The following is a 15,961-nucleotide window of genomic DNA, read 5'->3' as shown; positions in this document are numbered from 1 at the left end:
CCGGGCTGCCTGATGGTGAAGGGGTTGTTTAGTAAATCTTTCTCCTTTTAAGGATCCATTTTCGGAGACCATTTGAAAACACCAGTTTCTTTTTTTGTCTTTGGGGAGATCCTAGGTTTCATCAAGTCAGCTGAGTTTGACAATATTCCTCTCTGCCAGATTTAGGGACAGGCCTTGGCTATTTTGAATCACCTCTCCATGGAGCACAGAGATGATGATGATGATGATGATGTGTCTTTTGCCAAGTGGATGAGCAGCTTCTGGGGTCACAGCTGGACAGAGGAGGATGAGAGAGGACTCCGGGCCCGCCGAGGAGCACAGGACACCGGTTACAGGAAAGCTTCCCTGCCCTGCCCAGTGAGTGATCCCATGGAACAGGGGAGGGCTGGGCTAGGGGAGGGGGCTTTCTCATAGATAATTTTTGAAGAGTCCCTCAGTATGAAGTTTTCTTTGGTTGAAAATCAGTACTCCCAAACCTTTTTTATGTCCACAAAAATACCTTTTATCATTTTGTCTTATCCTTCAAGGGACCTGATTTTCTTCTACTAGGTAGTGATTTCTTTATTATTATTATTTTTTTAAATTATTTTCTATTTGTTTTTTCTTTTTTCTTTTTAAATTTCCTTTTTATTTATTTTTCTTTTTTCTTCTTGATTTTTTTTTATATAATGATTTCTTCATTTTTAGTACTAAGGTATCTTTAACTTCTATGCAGAGTTCCTGATAAGCCTGAGATAATCCTACTGAGTGACAATATGATTCAGGTCAAAGGGAGGAAACCTGATGCTATAGTTAGTCTGTGTAGCATCGGTGTGGACCGATGTGTGATTTCCAATAGTCTTTTTAAAATAGTGAAAATAACTTCACTATTTGGCGAATTCTAAGGAACTGGGGATTCCACATAATAAATCACTCCCTTTGCCTGGCCAGTGTGGCTCAGTTGGCTAGAGTGTTGCCCCATATTCCAAAGGACACAGGTTCAATTCCTGATCAGGGCACATACCCAAGTTGTGGGTTCAGTCCCTGGTCGGGGTGCCTACGGAAGGCAGCTGCTGATGGATGTGTCTCTCATTGATGTTTCTCTCTCTCTCTCTCTCTCTCTCTCTCTCTCTCTCTCTCTCCCTCTCTATCCCACCCCCCTTTCCCTTCCTCTCTGAAATGAATAAAAGTATATTTAAAAATAAATAAATAAATAACTCCCTTTGATAAATTTGATACACGTTTTTTTCTGGTTCCCATTTGGTTTCCTGATGGGAGAGGGAACCAACATTCTCCCATCCTCAGCACTACTTTCCTGCGTCTGGGCAGAGCACCCAGTGTCTAGGGAGTAAGATGTGAGCTGGAAAGCCCTAAGAGGGGAATGGATGGGCCTGAGGAGGTGCTGACTGGGCAGCAGGTACCGGCAGGGTTCTCTCTGCTCACCTGGGGGCAGGGGATAGAAGACTCCACAGTGGACATGTCTGCCCTCTGCCTCACAGCCACACAGCGATGCTACAGCTTTTGTTTTTTACGAGTCACTTAGAATTCTAGGTACCAGAGCATCCCTCCCCACCCCGTTTCTGCCAACCCCAGAACCAAGTAATTTGGGGGGTAATGTTATTTTATTTTATGTTTAGCTCCAGAGTTCTCAGGTGCAACCTTTTTTATTCCCAGTGATCAGCAAGGTGGGGAATGAGACCTCTTTGAGACACAAATGTTTAAAAATAGGTCTCTTACTAAATGTGTACTCCAGGACAAAGGGCAAGTTTCAACACCTCTGTGAGTTCAGGTTCCTGACGTGAAAAAGAAGAGATTGGGCTGGATGATCTCTGAGAACACTTCTTGCTCTGACTTTCCATGACTCTGTTGTAAAACAGAACACCTACTTATCACACTCCTATTTTAATCTCTTATGTTCCACATCAAGTGAGGCATTCACAATGTGTGAGCCAGGATATGATTAGTTTCCAGTTTCCAGATAATGTGAACCAGGAAGAAACAAAGAGGAAAAAATGTGATTTACTATTTATCACAACAGCCCTTTGGAGCCACAGAAAATATGAAAACAAAGGAAGATACATGACATAAAATATGATTTCTTAAATAAGTTTTACTATCTATTAGACCAGCGGTGGGCAAACTTTTTGACTCGAGGGCCAATTGGGGTTCTTAAACTGGACCGGAGGGCCGGAACAAAAGCATATTTTTATTGCTTTCAGAGAGGAAGGGAGAGAGAGAGAGAGAGAAACAGCAATGATGAGAATCATTGATCGGCTGCCTCCTGCATGCCCCCTACTGGGGATAGAGCCCACAACCTGGGCATGTGCACTGACTGGGAATGGAACCGTGATCTCCTGGTTCATAGGTCATCGCTCAATTACTAAGCTGCACCAGCTGGGCTAGGTTGCAATGTTTTTCCGTGAGTTTTAGGTGCTGAGTTCACTGGCTTTAACATCAAATGGACTTTCTCAGTGCTTTAACATCTCAGTGCTTCTTCTGTGCTCCAAGGAGCAGCATATGTGCTGCCCACATTATGTCAATTGAGGGGACAGGGGATACAAAGTAAGCCTCTACCTACCTGCAGCCAAGGTTTTTAAAATTTGCTTTGAAAGAACACATCCTCCCCCCGTCCCCGCCATGTTATCGTCTGTCTTCATGTTGTCAATTTAAAACAATAGAAGATATTTTTAACCTTTACTTTTACTTCTGACTGACCTTAGGGTGGTCCACACGCTCAATGATTATAGTATCTCGCCAATGGGGTGGTTCCCGTATAGCTGCTCTCCACAGGGAGGGCTGGGGCAGGACCCCCTGCAAGCACTGCTCACACACCTGCGAGGTAATTGGGTTTAGGTGAGGTCAGGAGGGCAGGGCCCGGCCAGACGCGATGGTGCCCTTACAGGAAGAGGCACCAGCGAGCTTGTTCTTTCTCTCCCTCCATATGCATGCACCGAGGAAAGGCGAGCACATGGAGAGAACGCAGCCATCTTCGGGCAGGCGGTCAGGAGGGCAGGGCCCGGCCAGACGCGATGGTGCCTTACAGGCACCATCTCCCTCCACATGCATGCACCGAGGAAAGGCGAGCACACGGAGAGAACGCAGCCATCTTCGGGCCGGTAGAGGGCCGAGCTGGCCGTCACTTTGACCTTGGCCTTCTCAGCCCTCCAGACTCTGAGAAATAAATCTGCTGTTCAACCCCCCCAACCTATGGTATTTTGTTATGGCAGCTTGAGTTGACTAAGAGATGTTCTCACCAAGAATGGTCATCACTGGACAGTGGAGACCCAGTGGAGGAAAACATTACTATACAAGATTGAATTTAATGGCATCTGGGGGTATGATCTCAGTGGCATGTGGTTTAGATGAGCTTAGTTTGGCTGCTTCAGTTTCTGAATGAGGGAGACAAGTCCTTGAAAGGGGGAGCAACCTCGGGGAAGGTTCCAAGTGTCTGAGGCATGGAGCTTCGTAAGTGCCAGGAGGCTTTCTTTAGTTCTCCCTTATGTCCCTAGTTATGACTAGTGATAGGGTCTTCATGGCAGTTTCACCTGCCATGGCATGATTTAGTGCCACCGTATGACAGAACAGGATTCATTTATTCCCACAATTAAAAAAAAGCATTTAAATGCACTGTTTAAAAAATATGTCCCTAGTTATGACTAGTGATAGGGTCTTCATGGCAGTTTCACCTGCCACGGCATGATTTAGTGCCACCGTATGACAGATTAGGATACATTTATTCCCACAATTTAAAAAAAGCATTTAAATGCATTGTTTAAAAAAAAATTAAGTAAATGCATAGTTTAGAATATCCTTTAGTTTCCCTAAAGGATGTCCAGTGGATGATATTGCATCTCTTTATTATTTCTACAAGAACTACCTACCACTTTATTAACTGAAAACTGGAATTTTTTTTTCCCTGATGCTGTTTCTGTTTGTCGACTAATTTACATCCATCTTGACTCTGATGATATCATTAGACACTGTTATATATTACTAGTGACCCGGTGCACAGATTCATGCACATTGACAGGAAATTAATTAGAAGGTGACTGGCGGGGCTGGACTGGGTGAGAGGGGCCGGACATATGCTGAAGCCAACCTCCCACGGTCCCTCCCCAACTGGCCGTACCTGGGTGGGGTGTGGCTCAAAGGGCATCTGCGGAGTGAGCAGGGTCCCTCTGGCAGGTGGGGTCCTCGGCTTGGCCTGCAGGGATCAGGCCAAAACCAGCTCTCTGACATCCCCCGAGGGGTCCTGGAATGCGAGAGGGCACTCTGCAAAGTTGCTGTCATACAGGGTGTGGAACACAAAAGCAAGTGTGCAGTAAACCAGATTCGGGGTCAACAGTGCCCTGGCAACAACATAACCCACAGCTGAAGGTGGAATCACGTGTCCTCATGAGGAATTGGGCTCCCTCCTCTCTGGTTCCGGAGTGCATCACCCTAGAACTGCCCCTGCCAAGTCACTGCAGCTTGGCAGCTCCTGCGTTGAATGTCTGCCCCCTGGTGGTCAATGCGTGTCATAGCTACCAGTCGGATGGACACTTAGCATATTAACCTTTTATATATATAGACTAGAGGCCCAGTGCACAAAATTCGTGCATGGTGGAGGAGGGGGTCCCTCAGCCTGGCCTGCACTCTCTCCAATCTGGGACCCCTCGGGGGATGTCCAACTGCCTCTTACAATCTGGGACCGCTGGCTCCTAACTGCTCACCTGCCTGCCTGCCTGATCACCCCTAACCACCTCTGCCTGCCTGCCTGATCACCCCTAATTGCTCCCCTACCAGCCTGATCGCCCCTAACTGCTCCCCTGCTGGCCTGATTGCCCCTAACTGCCTCTGCCTCACCCTGTACCCAGGACCCAGGAGTTCCTCCTCTGGCTGGTCACAGGCACGTGGGACCTGGGCTTCCCTCCCTCTGGCCGGCCGCAGGCACCCAGGACCTGGGCCAGCTTCACCAGGGCCGGCCGCAGCTGCAGGGGATTGTGGGTGGGCGGCTTCACCTGGGCTGCAGCTGCAGCTGCAGGTGCCTGGGACCGTGGTGCGGGTGGCTTGTCCCTCTCCCGGGCCCCAGCCCCAGCCACTGGCACACGGGACCGCGGGGCGGGCAGCTTGTCCTTCTCCCGGGCTGCAGCCTGGGTGGTCCCCATTCCTCTCTCGTGAGCTCATTTGTGCCTGGCTGGTCTCCATTCTTCTCTTCCCAGTGTTGAGTGTCTGAGCAGTTAAGGCGTGACAGGGCGTGATGACATGAGGGCATGATGACATGAGGGCGTGATGACCATTTGCATATTAGCTCTTTATTATATAGGATTCCTCACATAAAATTCTTACACAGTATAATTCCTGAAGACCTACAAAGTATTATTATTACTTTTGCAGTAGAATTCTGCTACGTCTGGTACATTGTTAAAAGTGACATTTTTAGGCAGTTTCACATAGAAATAGAATGAAGTTTTTGCTGCTGTTCAAGATAAAAGTTTAGAATTTTTAATCCAAGAAAGAGATGCCTCATGCTTAGGCATGGCACTTGATTTCTCCAGTAGTCACTAGGCACAGACATCTTAGGCAAATCACTGAGCTAAGCTAAAATTCATTTTCCTCATCTGTAAGTAAGGAAGCGTGACTTCCTGGGAGGATTTGTCCCGAGGTTAGCCATCAAGGTCAGAGTCCCCAGAGTCCCTAGTACACACTGTGCACTAAGACTCCACACCCAGCACCTCATCTTTCTGCTCACTGTTTCTCACCTCGCTGTCAGTGGGTGGCCAGGAGCTTGTGTGTACTCAGAGGGCAGGAGGGGTACAACTCAAGGGTGACTGCAGTGAAAGGCAGGATAAAGAACATCACGTTGTTAAGCTCTGAAGTGAAGATCTTACATAATCAACATCTTTAAAATCAGAACTTGGGGTCAGAGAGTACATAGGGCTTTTTTTTAACAGCACCAGTTTCCTGGGCCCACCGTGAAAACAGCTAAGCTGTTAGAACCTCTTCTGTAATGAGAGTCAGAGCACTGGGTAGTTACTGCTCTGAGAGTCAGTGTCTGCCGCAGGCTCTGCCGCTGGGGCCCCTGGGAGCTCAGCCGGTGAGGTCAGACCCCACCCCAAGTGACAAAGCCTCCTTCCATGACTGTGCAGGAGACAAGTACACACTTGGTAAAAATAAGTTATGTGGGGGCATTGATTCATGTCTTTGTCAGGGAAATTACATCACAAAGGTGTATAAAATTGCAAAAGTAGAACTTGCATAGTAAGTAACATTTTTAAAAGTGGGAGTTTCTCCCTGTAACCGATTAGAGTGCTCTTTTATACTTGTTTCTCACAAAGTCCCACACCAAAAACAACAAACTGGAAATTCCACCGGATATAAGAAGATATTGTGATTGAAACTCTTGCCATTCTTTTAAAAAAATATATGTTGTTGTTTTTGTTGATTTTAAGGAGAGAGGAGAGGAGAGGGAGAGATAGAAACATCAATGATGAGAGAGAATCATGGATTGGCTGCCTCCTGCACACCCCTTATTGGGGATCCAGCCCGCAGCCTGCAACCCGGGCATGTGCCCTGACCAGGTGGGAACTGAACCAGTGACCTCCTGGTTCAAGGGTTGATGCTCAACCATTAAGCCACACTGGCTGGGCATAACTCTTGCCAATCTTTTCAGGCCTTTCAGTGGAAGAAGATATCAATGTTTCACTCCCAGCCTCACATTTTAAAATTTTGTTTGAAAATGTTATTGTGGTGCCTGGCCAGTGTGGCTCAGTTGGTTGAGCGTCGTCCCATGCACCAAGAGGTCACTGGTTCAATTCCTGGTCAGAGCACATGCCCAGGTTGTGGGTTCCATCCCCAGTAGGGGGTGTGCAGGAGGCAGCCAATTGATGTGTCTCTTTCTCTCTCCCTCTCTTCCTCTCTCTCTCTAAAAAAAATCAATAAAAACATATTTTAAAAGTTATAAAAAATGTAATTGTGGTAAGAACAGTTAACCTGGGATCTATACCCTCAGCAGATTTTCATTTTTTGCAGTTTTTAAAGTATATAACCCATTGTTGTTATCTAGAGGCACAATACTTTAAAGCAGATCTCTGGAACTCATTCATCTTGCATAACTGAAATTTTATATCCACTGATTAGCAACGTTCCATTTCCCCTCCTTTATCCCCTGGCAACCATCAACCTATTTTTTGTTTCTATGAGTTTGACTATTTATGTGTTCTGGTTGTTGTTGTTTTTTTGAGTTTGACTATGTTAGATACCTCATGTAAGTGGCATCATGCAGTATTTGTGCTTCCCTGTCTATCTCAAAATTTTAAAATATCATTTTCTTTCTTGATAATGTAAATTCACTCATTGTAGAAAACTTGAAAAATACTAAAAAGAAGGAGAAAACAAACACAAACCTTTGGTCACAGTTCGGTATGTTTTACGATTGCCCATCCTATGCTAGCACCTTACTTCAAGCCCCTCCACACCTCCCCATTCCAGTCTCCCTCCCCTCAGGCCCCCATGCCCTCCAGCCCCAGCAGGCTTCTCTTCCTTCCACCCCACAGCTCCTCCTGTGACAGGGCCTGGGCACCCGTGGTGCTAGTCCTCAGGCAAAAAATGTTCCTGTTCTCTAATTAACCCTGTTTGTCCTTCAGATTTTAGCTTAGTCATCACACCTACACGGAAGTTTCCTGCTAATCTTCCCAGCCTCACCCACCCAAGTACACACAGTTTCACCCTGTTATATCCTCTCATTGCACCTTGAACCTTTGTGTTTTGCCTTGTTTTCGGTTAATCCTCACCAGAGGATATTTTTCCATTGCTGTTTAGAGAGAATGAAATGGAGGGGGAAAGACAGAAGAAATCTCGATGTGAAAGAGACACATGGATTGGTTGCCTCCTGCATGCATCCCGACCAGGCCTGGGGATCTAGCCTGCAACTGAGGTACATCCCCTTGGCGGGAATCAAACCCGGGACCCTTCAGTCCACAGGTCAAAGCTCTATCCATTGAGCCAAATCGGCTAGGGCCACCTTGAACCTTTGTAGCATTAGCCAAAGGAGTAAGCATGTGGCCTATTTGTTTTGTGTTTTTTCTCTGAGGCAGACATGAGCTCCAAGATGGGCACACTCTGCCTGTTTTGCTCCCCAACTTATTCACAGCACCAAGGACCATAAGTGGACTTGTACGTACATATTCCCCTCATATATCTTGGCAGCTTTACAAATCTTTAACCATATTTCTGATCATCGTTTGACAGTAAGTTTCTAGACATGTGTATTTGTCTTCTAGGGCTGCAAAATGCTCCAGACTGGGTGGCTTGAATAATAGAAATTTATTTCCTCACAGATCTGGAGGTGGGAAGCGCAAGATCAAGGAGTCGGCAGATGTGGTTTATTCTGGGGCTCCCTCCTTGGCTTATAGACAGCCACCTTCTCACTGTGTCCTCACATGGTTTTTCCTGTGTGAACACATCCTTGGTGGTCTCTGTGTGTCCAAATTTCCTCTTCTATTAGGACACCAGTCAGACTGGACTAGGGCCCACCCTAGTGGCCTTATTTTAACCTAATCCTTAAAGGTTCTAGCTCAGTAGTTCTCAACCTTCCTAATGCTGCAACCCTTTAATACAGTTCCTCATGTTGTGGTGACCCCCAATTTCATTGTTACAAATTGAACATAATTAGCGGTTTCCGTAGTGTAGTGGTTATCACGTTCGCCTCACAAATTGAACATAATTAAAGCACAGTGATTAATCACAAAAACAATATGTAATTATATATGTGTTTTCCGATGGTCTTAGCCGACCGCTGTGAAAGGGTCGTTCAACCCCCAAAGGGGTCTCGACCCACAGGTTGAGAACCGCTGTTCTAGCTCCAGATGAGGTCACATTCTGAGTATCTCACATAGGGCTTCAATATGTGAATTGGAGGGGAGGGACACAACTCAGCCCATAACAACACTCAACAGATGGGTCCAAGGAGCAGGATATTTTAACCTCCCAACACATTTTGCCAATGGCTTACTGGGAAGGTGTGTCCATTTATAGTCCTACCAGCCAGGAATCACAGGCCTATCTCTCTCCACTCTTGCCACTTCTTGGTATCACTAAGAAACATTTTTATTTTTGCTAACCTGAAAGGCGAAATTGTACATTATTTCACTTAAATAATCTTTGGTGACTAATAAGCATAAACAATTTTTACCATTTGGCATTTTTTTTCATTCTTTATATATCTATTAATCCAATAGATATTTAATAAACTCATCCTGTGAATAAGGCAAGGTGCTGCATAGGACTAGGATTTCAGCAGAGAATGAAACACAGCCCTTGATGTCATGGAGATACAAATTAATGGAGAAGAGAGACATATTACAAAATTACCCAAATTACCGATTATATGATGAGAGGTATGAGCGCCCAGGAGAACATCTAACAGGGACCTGAACCAATCAAGGTGGCAGGAAAAGCTTTCTGGGGGTATGCAGTTTAGTGGTGACTGAAGGATGATTAGCTATTAGCGAGGCAAAGGTGGTGGGTGAGGTCACAGGAAGAAAGAGCAAAGGGAAACTAAGGGTACAGTGGTAGAAGGCAAGGGACAGAGTGTTTCCAGAAGGGCAAGTGGGTTGAATGCTACTGAATTAATCAAGACCAAAATGTGCACAGAACTTGGCAACATTGATACCAACATCGTAACCAAAATTAGTTGTGGATGCAAAAGTTTGAATGGAGTGGATTGGGTAGTGAGGGAAATTGGGAGAGCAAGTGTCATAATTCTTCTAAGAAGTTTGATTTCTCTGAAATATTCTTCTGTGATCATTTCCCAATGTGATTTGAACACGTATGTCATTGTATTACATGATTTCTATGTTTTTCTGTATGTATGTACGATATACTATGTATTGTCAGGATATTATTAAACATTAGTAACATGTAGCACATGATTTTTGTTTTTTGCCTACTATTTAAGTTGTATTTTATGCATATTAGCTTTTTTTGCATAGTTAAATTAATTTTTTTCATTCTGATTTATTCCATTGCTCTTCTGCTTAGAAATTCCTTTTTTGGTGCTCGCTTTGGCAGCACATATACTAAAATTGGAATGATACAGAGAAAATTAGGATGGCCCCTGCACAAGGATGACACGCAAATTCGTGAAGCATTCCATATTTTTTCAAAAAACAAAAAAAGAAATTCCTTCTTTGTACAGAAATCACATATACATTTTTGTATTATTTCTTAAACATGTATGGTTTCATTAAAATTTGTTATGATTTTGGAATTTATTTATACATATCAACTCAAGGCTTTGAATGCTTCATGATATTGCCCTAATGGTGGAGGAGCAAGATAGCTAGTCTTGGGATGTTCTACGTAATGTTTTAACCAATTGATTCTAGTGCTTTATTGTAGAAGAAAGGTCCCATTGATGAAAAAGATAAAATTTCAGTTCAACCTGAGGTTTGTTTAGTTAGTAATTTATGGCTGTTCTGTCTCTGAGCTAATTTCATGCAGTCTCTTTATGTTGTAAACATTTTTATTCTATATTTCCAGTTTCCTGTGCTTCCCAGAGTCACATCATATGACAGCCATCCTAGAAGGCATTCTCATGAGGACCAGGGATTTCGATGTCGTAACCACATGAGGGAGTACAGAAAACGCTCTGAGGATGGGCCCTTCAAGGACCCATTGGAATCAAACAGAAGATCCCATTCCAAAACTCGGGCATTTTCAGAGTCCTTTGAACAACAACTGTGCTTTAGAACCAAACGCTCTCTGTCTTTGGTATGTAACAGAGTTATTGAATACTTAAGCCACTTTAGAAAAGGAAACCCAAAGGGTTCTTCCTCCCCATACTCGTGGAGAACAAATCTAACTTTTTCATTTACAGCTTGTTGATGAGATCTTTGAAAAATGACACTCAGTTTTACTGTACATAGCCCAGATGTACATAATTTTAAATTATTTTTATTGAAGGCTTCTGGTGTAGGAAGAATTCCTGGAGGACCATTAGTGGAATGTTTTTGTTATGGAGGTCCTCTAGTTCTTTGAGACTGCTTTCACCACCCTTATTATAAACTAGAGGCCCGGTGCACAAATTTGTGCACGGGTGGGGTCCAGCCAATCGGAGTGGGGGAGGGCCCATCAGGGGTAGGTCCAGCCGGGGGGAGGGGCTGTGGGCAGTTGGCCGGCCGGCCCCGTCCCCTTGTCAAACTTCCGGTCTAACTCCTGGTCGAGGGGGATAATTTGCATATTAGCCTTTTATTATATAGGATAATTGTGACTCATTCTCCTTCCACTTCTCCTGTGCAGTATTTAATCCAGTAGCAAGTAGTCTGTGATGCCACGTTCCCTTGAACTTTTAAAAAGCATGTGGAGGGAACTCTCTGGTCACTATCTACTAGTAGTAAGTTTCCAGGAGTAGGGGTGGTCCAAGTGCTCATAGTGGCCTTGGGAGGGTCTCAGTAAAGTACAAGGAAGACAGGCTGAAAATGGGGGAATAATAGAAGCTCCACTGGTGATGCTGAGCTTGCTTCATAAAGTAATAAGGTAGAGATCAATTAATTTTGGGGTACAGTTACTTCGGGGAAACTTGCTCACTGAGTGGGCTTGAACAAAATACTTCCTTTTTGTGGTCCTTTGCTGTTTGTTTTATTTTGCAAAACAGGAATGATGATATATTCTGCCATATAGTAGACTGAGCAAATAAGCAAACCTAGGTGTATTACCGCCTGGTTCTTCAGCTACACTCTGTGCACAGCAAGGACACTCAGGTGCTTCCTACCTCATTGCCCATCTGAGCACAATGCTTTCTGCCCAGAAGTAATGGCTGCTGGGACTGTACTGTGTGCCTTTGCCTCACTTTTGTCAGAGTAATCCTGTGTATCTATGTTCCTCCTTCAATAAGCTGCTCTCTTCACCTGATCATAAGAGGAATACAGAAGGAAGAATAGTAAACAGCTGTCACTTATCAAGAGCTCCTGTTTTATCCTTTCTTTATATTGCTTTAAAAAAATATGGTTTCAGACTTAGAGCAATGTTACAAGAATAGTACAAAGAATACACCCTTCATCTATATTCCCTCCAGATATTAACACTTATCATATTTACTATACTCTCTTTCTCCTTCCCATCCCCAAACGAGAGCACTAGAACATTCTTTTATATAAACACAGTACAATAATGAAACTCAGGAAATTACCACCAATGCAATACTTTTGTATCTAATCTATTGACCTTATCCCTATTTTGCCTCTTGTCCTGATAATATTCTTTGTAGGGAGATTGCAGATCATGTGTTGAAAGCAATTCATTCTCTTTAATCTGTTTTATTCTGCAGCAGTTCCTCAGTCTTCACCTGTCTTTTGTAACACTGTCAGCTGAAGAGTACAGGGCAGTTACTTTTTAGAATGACGTTCAAATTGGGTTTATCTGATATTTCCTCATAGTTAGATTAAGATTATGATCTTTTGGCAAGAATAAAGCAGAAGTGAAGGAATTACTGTTTTAAAACTACACATTAAAGTTACTGATTATATTCATTTAGGAAATTTAACTGCCTTAAATCCTTTCTGGAATAAGGTAGGGTATAAGTATATTTTGAAAAATATTTTAATCTAAACACTTCTCTGTTGATTCTAATGGCCTTGAATTGTTTTTCACATAATCTTATAAAAGTGAAACCATTTGCTAATATTATAAGCCCTAAAAGTGTGTAAATGTGTTTTTTATTGAAATATTTATCACATTATTCCTAAAATATAACATGTTGTTCCATTCATTTCCCAAGTTCTTCCTTTTAAAAAAAAATGTATTTTAATTATTTCAGAAAGGAAGGGAGAGGGAGTGAGAGATAGAAACATCAATGATGAGGGAGAATCATTGATTGGCTGCCTCCTGCATGCCCCCTACTGGGGATCTAACCTGCAACCTGGGCATGTGCCCTGACCAGGAATTGAACCGTGACCTGGTTTGTAAATCGATGCTGAACCACTGAGCCATGCCGGCTGGGCCCAAGTTCTACCTTTTGAAAGTGCCCTGACCAGGAATTGAACCGTGAACTCCTGGTTTGTAGATTGATGCTGAACCACTGAGCCATGCCAGCCGGGCCCAAGTTCTACCTTTTGAATGCCAAGATAACCAAGGCAGCATTTTCAACTGTTTTTTTTTTTAACTCAAGAATTCTTTTCATAAGTATCTATATATAGAAAAGCCTAAGCCAGTGGTAGGCAAACTGGCCCCTTGAGTGTGGCTCTTCCACAAAGTACCACGTGCGGGCGCGCATGTACAGTGCGATTGAAACTTCGTGGCCCATGCCACGGGGCCAAAGAGCTGCATGTGGCTCACGAGCCGAGGTTTGCCGACCACTGGCCTAAGCGATTGGCTGGCCAGCCCACTAGTCGACTGGCCGACCAGCTGGCCAGTAGCTATGACCCGCACTAACCACCAGGGGGTAGACGCTCAAAGCAGGAGCTACTGAGCTGCGGTCACTTGGCAGCGTCGGTTCTCAGGTGACACACCTGGAACCAGAGAGGAGGGAGCCGGATTCCGGGGTGTGTCACCCAAGAACTGCCCTCTCACAATCCAGGACCCCTCAGGGGATGTCAGAGAACCAGTCTCGGCCTGATCCCTGCAGGCCAGGCCAAGGGACCCCACCGGTGTACCGATTGGGCCTCTAGTGTACTATAATAGCTAGAAACCTGCTAGGAATTTACAAAATTATTTCAATTTTCATGTGATAAAAATATTTATAGTAAATAATTTTAAATTTAATATTTTCTCTTATGTCAGTTTTAACGAGTATATTATAAAGCTTATCTTAATACAAAATTAAAAATTCAGAACATATACAGATATTTTAAAACTTTTTTCTATTTCACAACTGACACATCTTTCCAAAGCTAACTACATTAAAAAGTGTGATTTGTCAGTGAATTTAAAAATGACATTTATTATCTTTTATTTGGGCTCCAGGTGCATACTAAGATGTAGATTTAAATTCTGTATCTTTTAGCATCAAAAAGACCCAGAAATTGCTTTTGTAGCTGATTATGACCAACAACAAATGACTTTTCAATATCATCTTGATATTGAAAAACTCAATTGGCTTATATTGATAATTTTCACATTTTGTTTCTAAGTGAGATAAGAAAAATATCTCAGGTCATTACTTTTGAGCATTTCTCAGTCTTTATTCTCAATAAAGGAAAAGCCAAAGTGGAAATAATCATCACCATATTTTCTTTTTTATACTGTTCTTTAAGTATTAGAGACATTCATGGCTGCTAAATATAAATTTTGATCAGACGGATGTGTCTAAATACAACTGCTGCACCTAATGAAAATAATCTGGAGGCACATTTATGGAGCTAGTTCAATTTTTAAGTTTCTCTTAGTTTGTATCTCAGCTTCATCATTTGTTTGGCTTTCTGTCTTCTGTGACGAATGGACCAGTATGGATAGAAATGAAACGACCTTGGTACATTCCACAAACAATTTACACTGCAGAGGAACTGACACCCCTGCAGGGCTGAGTCCTGACCTTGCTCATCTCACCGCCACTCACCACTGCATCAATTCACTTGACAGGCATTTAGGGGTTCCCGGGCGTTTCTAGATCAGATGGAGGAGGGGAGAACAATGATTTCATTTCTTTTACTTTAAAAGAGAAAAGTGTAAACAGATATCATCATTACCACTCTTTGAAAGGCCTTCCCTGACCATGGAAACGAAAGAAGCACCGCCCCCCCGCCCCCCGGCCCAATAGTTCCCTATCATTTCATCCTGTTCATAGTTATCATTGCACTCGTCACTATTGGTTATTCTCTTGTTTCTTTTTAGACTTATTGTCTGTGTCCCTCCACCTAGATATAAAATGTAGGAAGTTGGGTCCTGTAGTTGGTGCCGTATCTCCTGATCCCAGTGAATACGGGCCCCTGGGTAACCTGCTGGGGACTGTTGATGATTTGGGTGTTTTTTTTGACACTTCAGTTTTCACAAAGTCCTCAGATTAAAACGAGTGCAAACCCTACTATTAATATAATTTAAGGGAGTGGACACAGGGAGGTTAGAATCATTGCACGTGTGAGTCACTTACCACATCCCTTTTCAGTTTCGTGCTGTGAAATCACCTCCCTCCGTGTGTCAGCGGCGGAGTCAGTCATGTGCCGGCTGAGTGTCCTCCATAGACCATCACAGGCCCCCTATTCCTTTTATTTATGACTAAAATGCGTAGCACCACCCTTAGGCTTATGCTAATTTATTACAAGAAACTGAGGTGTGGAAGTCTGCTCAATGGTCAGGCCTTGCTTCATTTCTGATAATTAAGAGAAATGCGGAACATTGTCAGCCGCCGGCACTTTCATGCTTTTCCGACCTTCTCTTCCAGGGACATGAGAGCAGGAAGGAAAGAAATGAAAGAGAAAGCCTGCGGATGGAGACAAGATCCCGGGAGAAAGCGGAGGAAAGAAGGAGCTCTGGGAAGGAAGAGCATGGGGAGGCACATATGGTTCCTCTCTCGGAGAAAGGACCCAAGTAGGACTTTGTTTCCACTTTAGGATGACAGATGCTGCTGCGTTTTTTGAGTTCTGTATACTACACTGGGGGTGGTAGCTGTAAAAAACTGTCTGCGATACTGAGGGATGGAAGTGGGCGCTGGTTCCACTGCTCCCCAAGAAGACTGCATCATTCTCCAGCTCTGGCATCTGAGTTGAGAGTTTGATCTGCTTTGTTGTCCTTTTATGAGAATCTACACTAATAAAAGAGAAACATGGTAATTGGCGTACGACCGCTACCCTTTTCATTGGCTAATCAGTGAGTATATGCAAATTAACTACAACCAAGATGGCGGCTAATTTGCATATGTCGGCTCCAAGCCACAGACTGAGGCTTTAGGCCTAGGCCGGGGAGGAGCCAGCCAGCGAACTTCCGTGGAGGTGGCGGCGGAGGTGGCGGTGGCGGCAGAGGCTTTAGGCTTGGGCCGGGGAGGAGCCAACCAGCGAGCAGCGGCGGCGGC

General features: G+C 44.0%; 1 protein-coding gene across 2 annotated transcripts in view; it reads left to right on the top strand.

Moving 5' to 3' along the window:
• The window catches only part of LNP1 (leukemia NUP98 fusion partner 1), a 43,358-nt gene extending 27,666 nt beyond the window's left edge, over positions 1-15,692 (top strand). Inside the window, exons 2-4 of one of the 2 annotated variants that reach the window (XM_014535589.1) lie at positions 160-357; positions 10,501-10,731; positions 15,335-15,692. In XM_014535589.1, coding sequence (XP_014391075.1) covers positions 199-357; positions 10,501-10,731; positions 15,335-15,484 — 540 coding nt within the window. In that variant the 5' untranslated portion in view covers positions 160-198 and the 3' untranslated portion in view covers positions 15,485-15,692. Of the gene's footprint in view, positions 1-27; positions 358-10,500; positions 10,732-15,334 lie in introns of those variants that run through there. The other variant, XM_005861234.2, reaches the window with a different exon arrangement.
• The last annotated feature ends 269 nt before the right edge of the window (positions 15,693-15,961 follow it).

This window comes from Myotis brandtii, unplaced genomic scaffold (assembly GCF_000412655.1).
Source record: "Myotis brandtii unplaced genomic scaffold, ASM41265v1 scaffold1464, whole genome shotgun sequence".
Classification (NCBI taxonomy): domain Eukaryota; kingdom Metazoa; phylum Chordata; class Mammalia; order Chiroptera; family Vespertilionidae; genus Myotis; species Myotis brandtii.
This window is presented reverse-complemented; position numbering and strand designations above follow the sequence as displayed.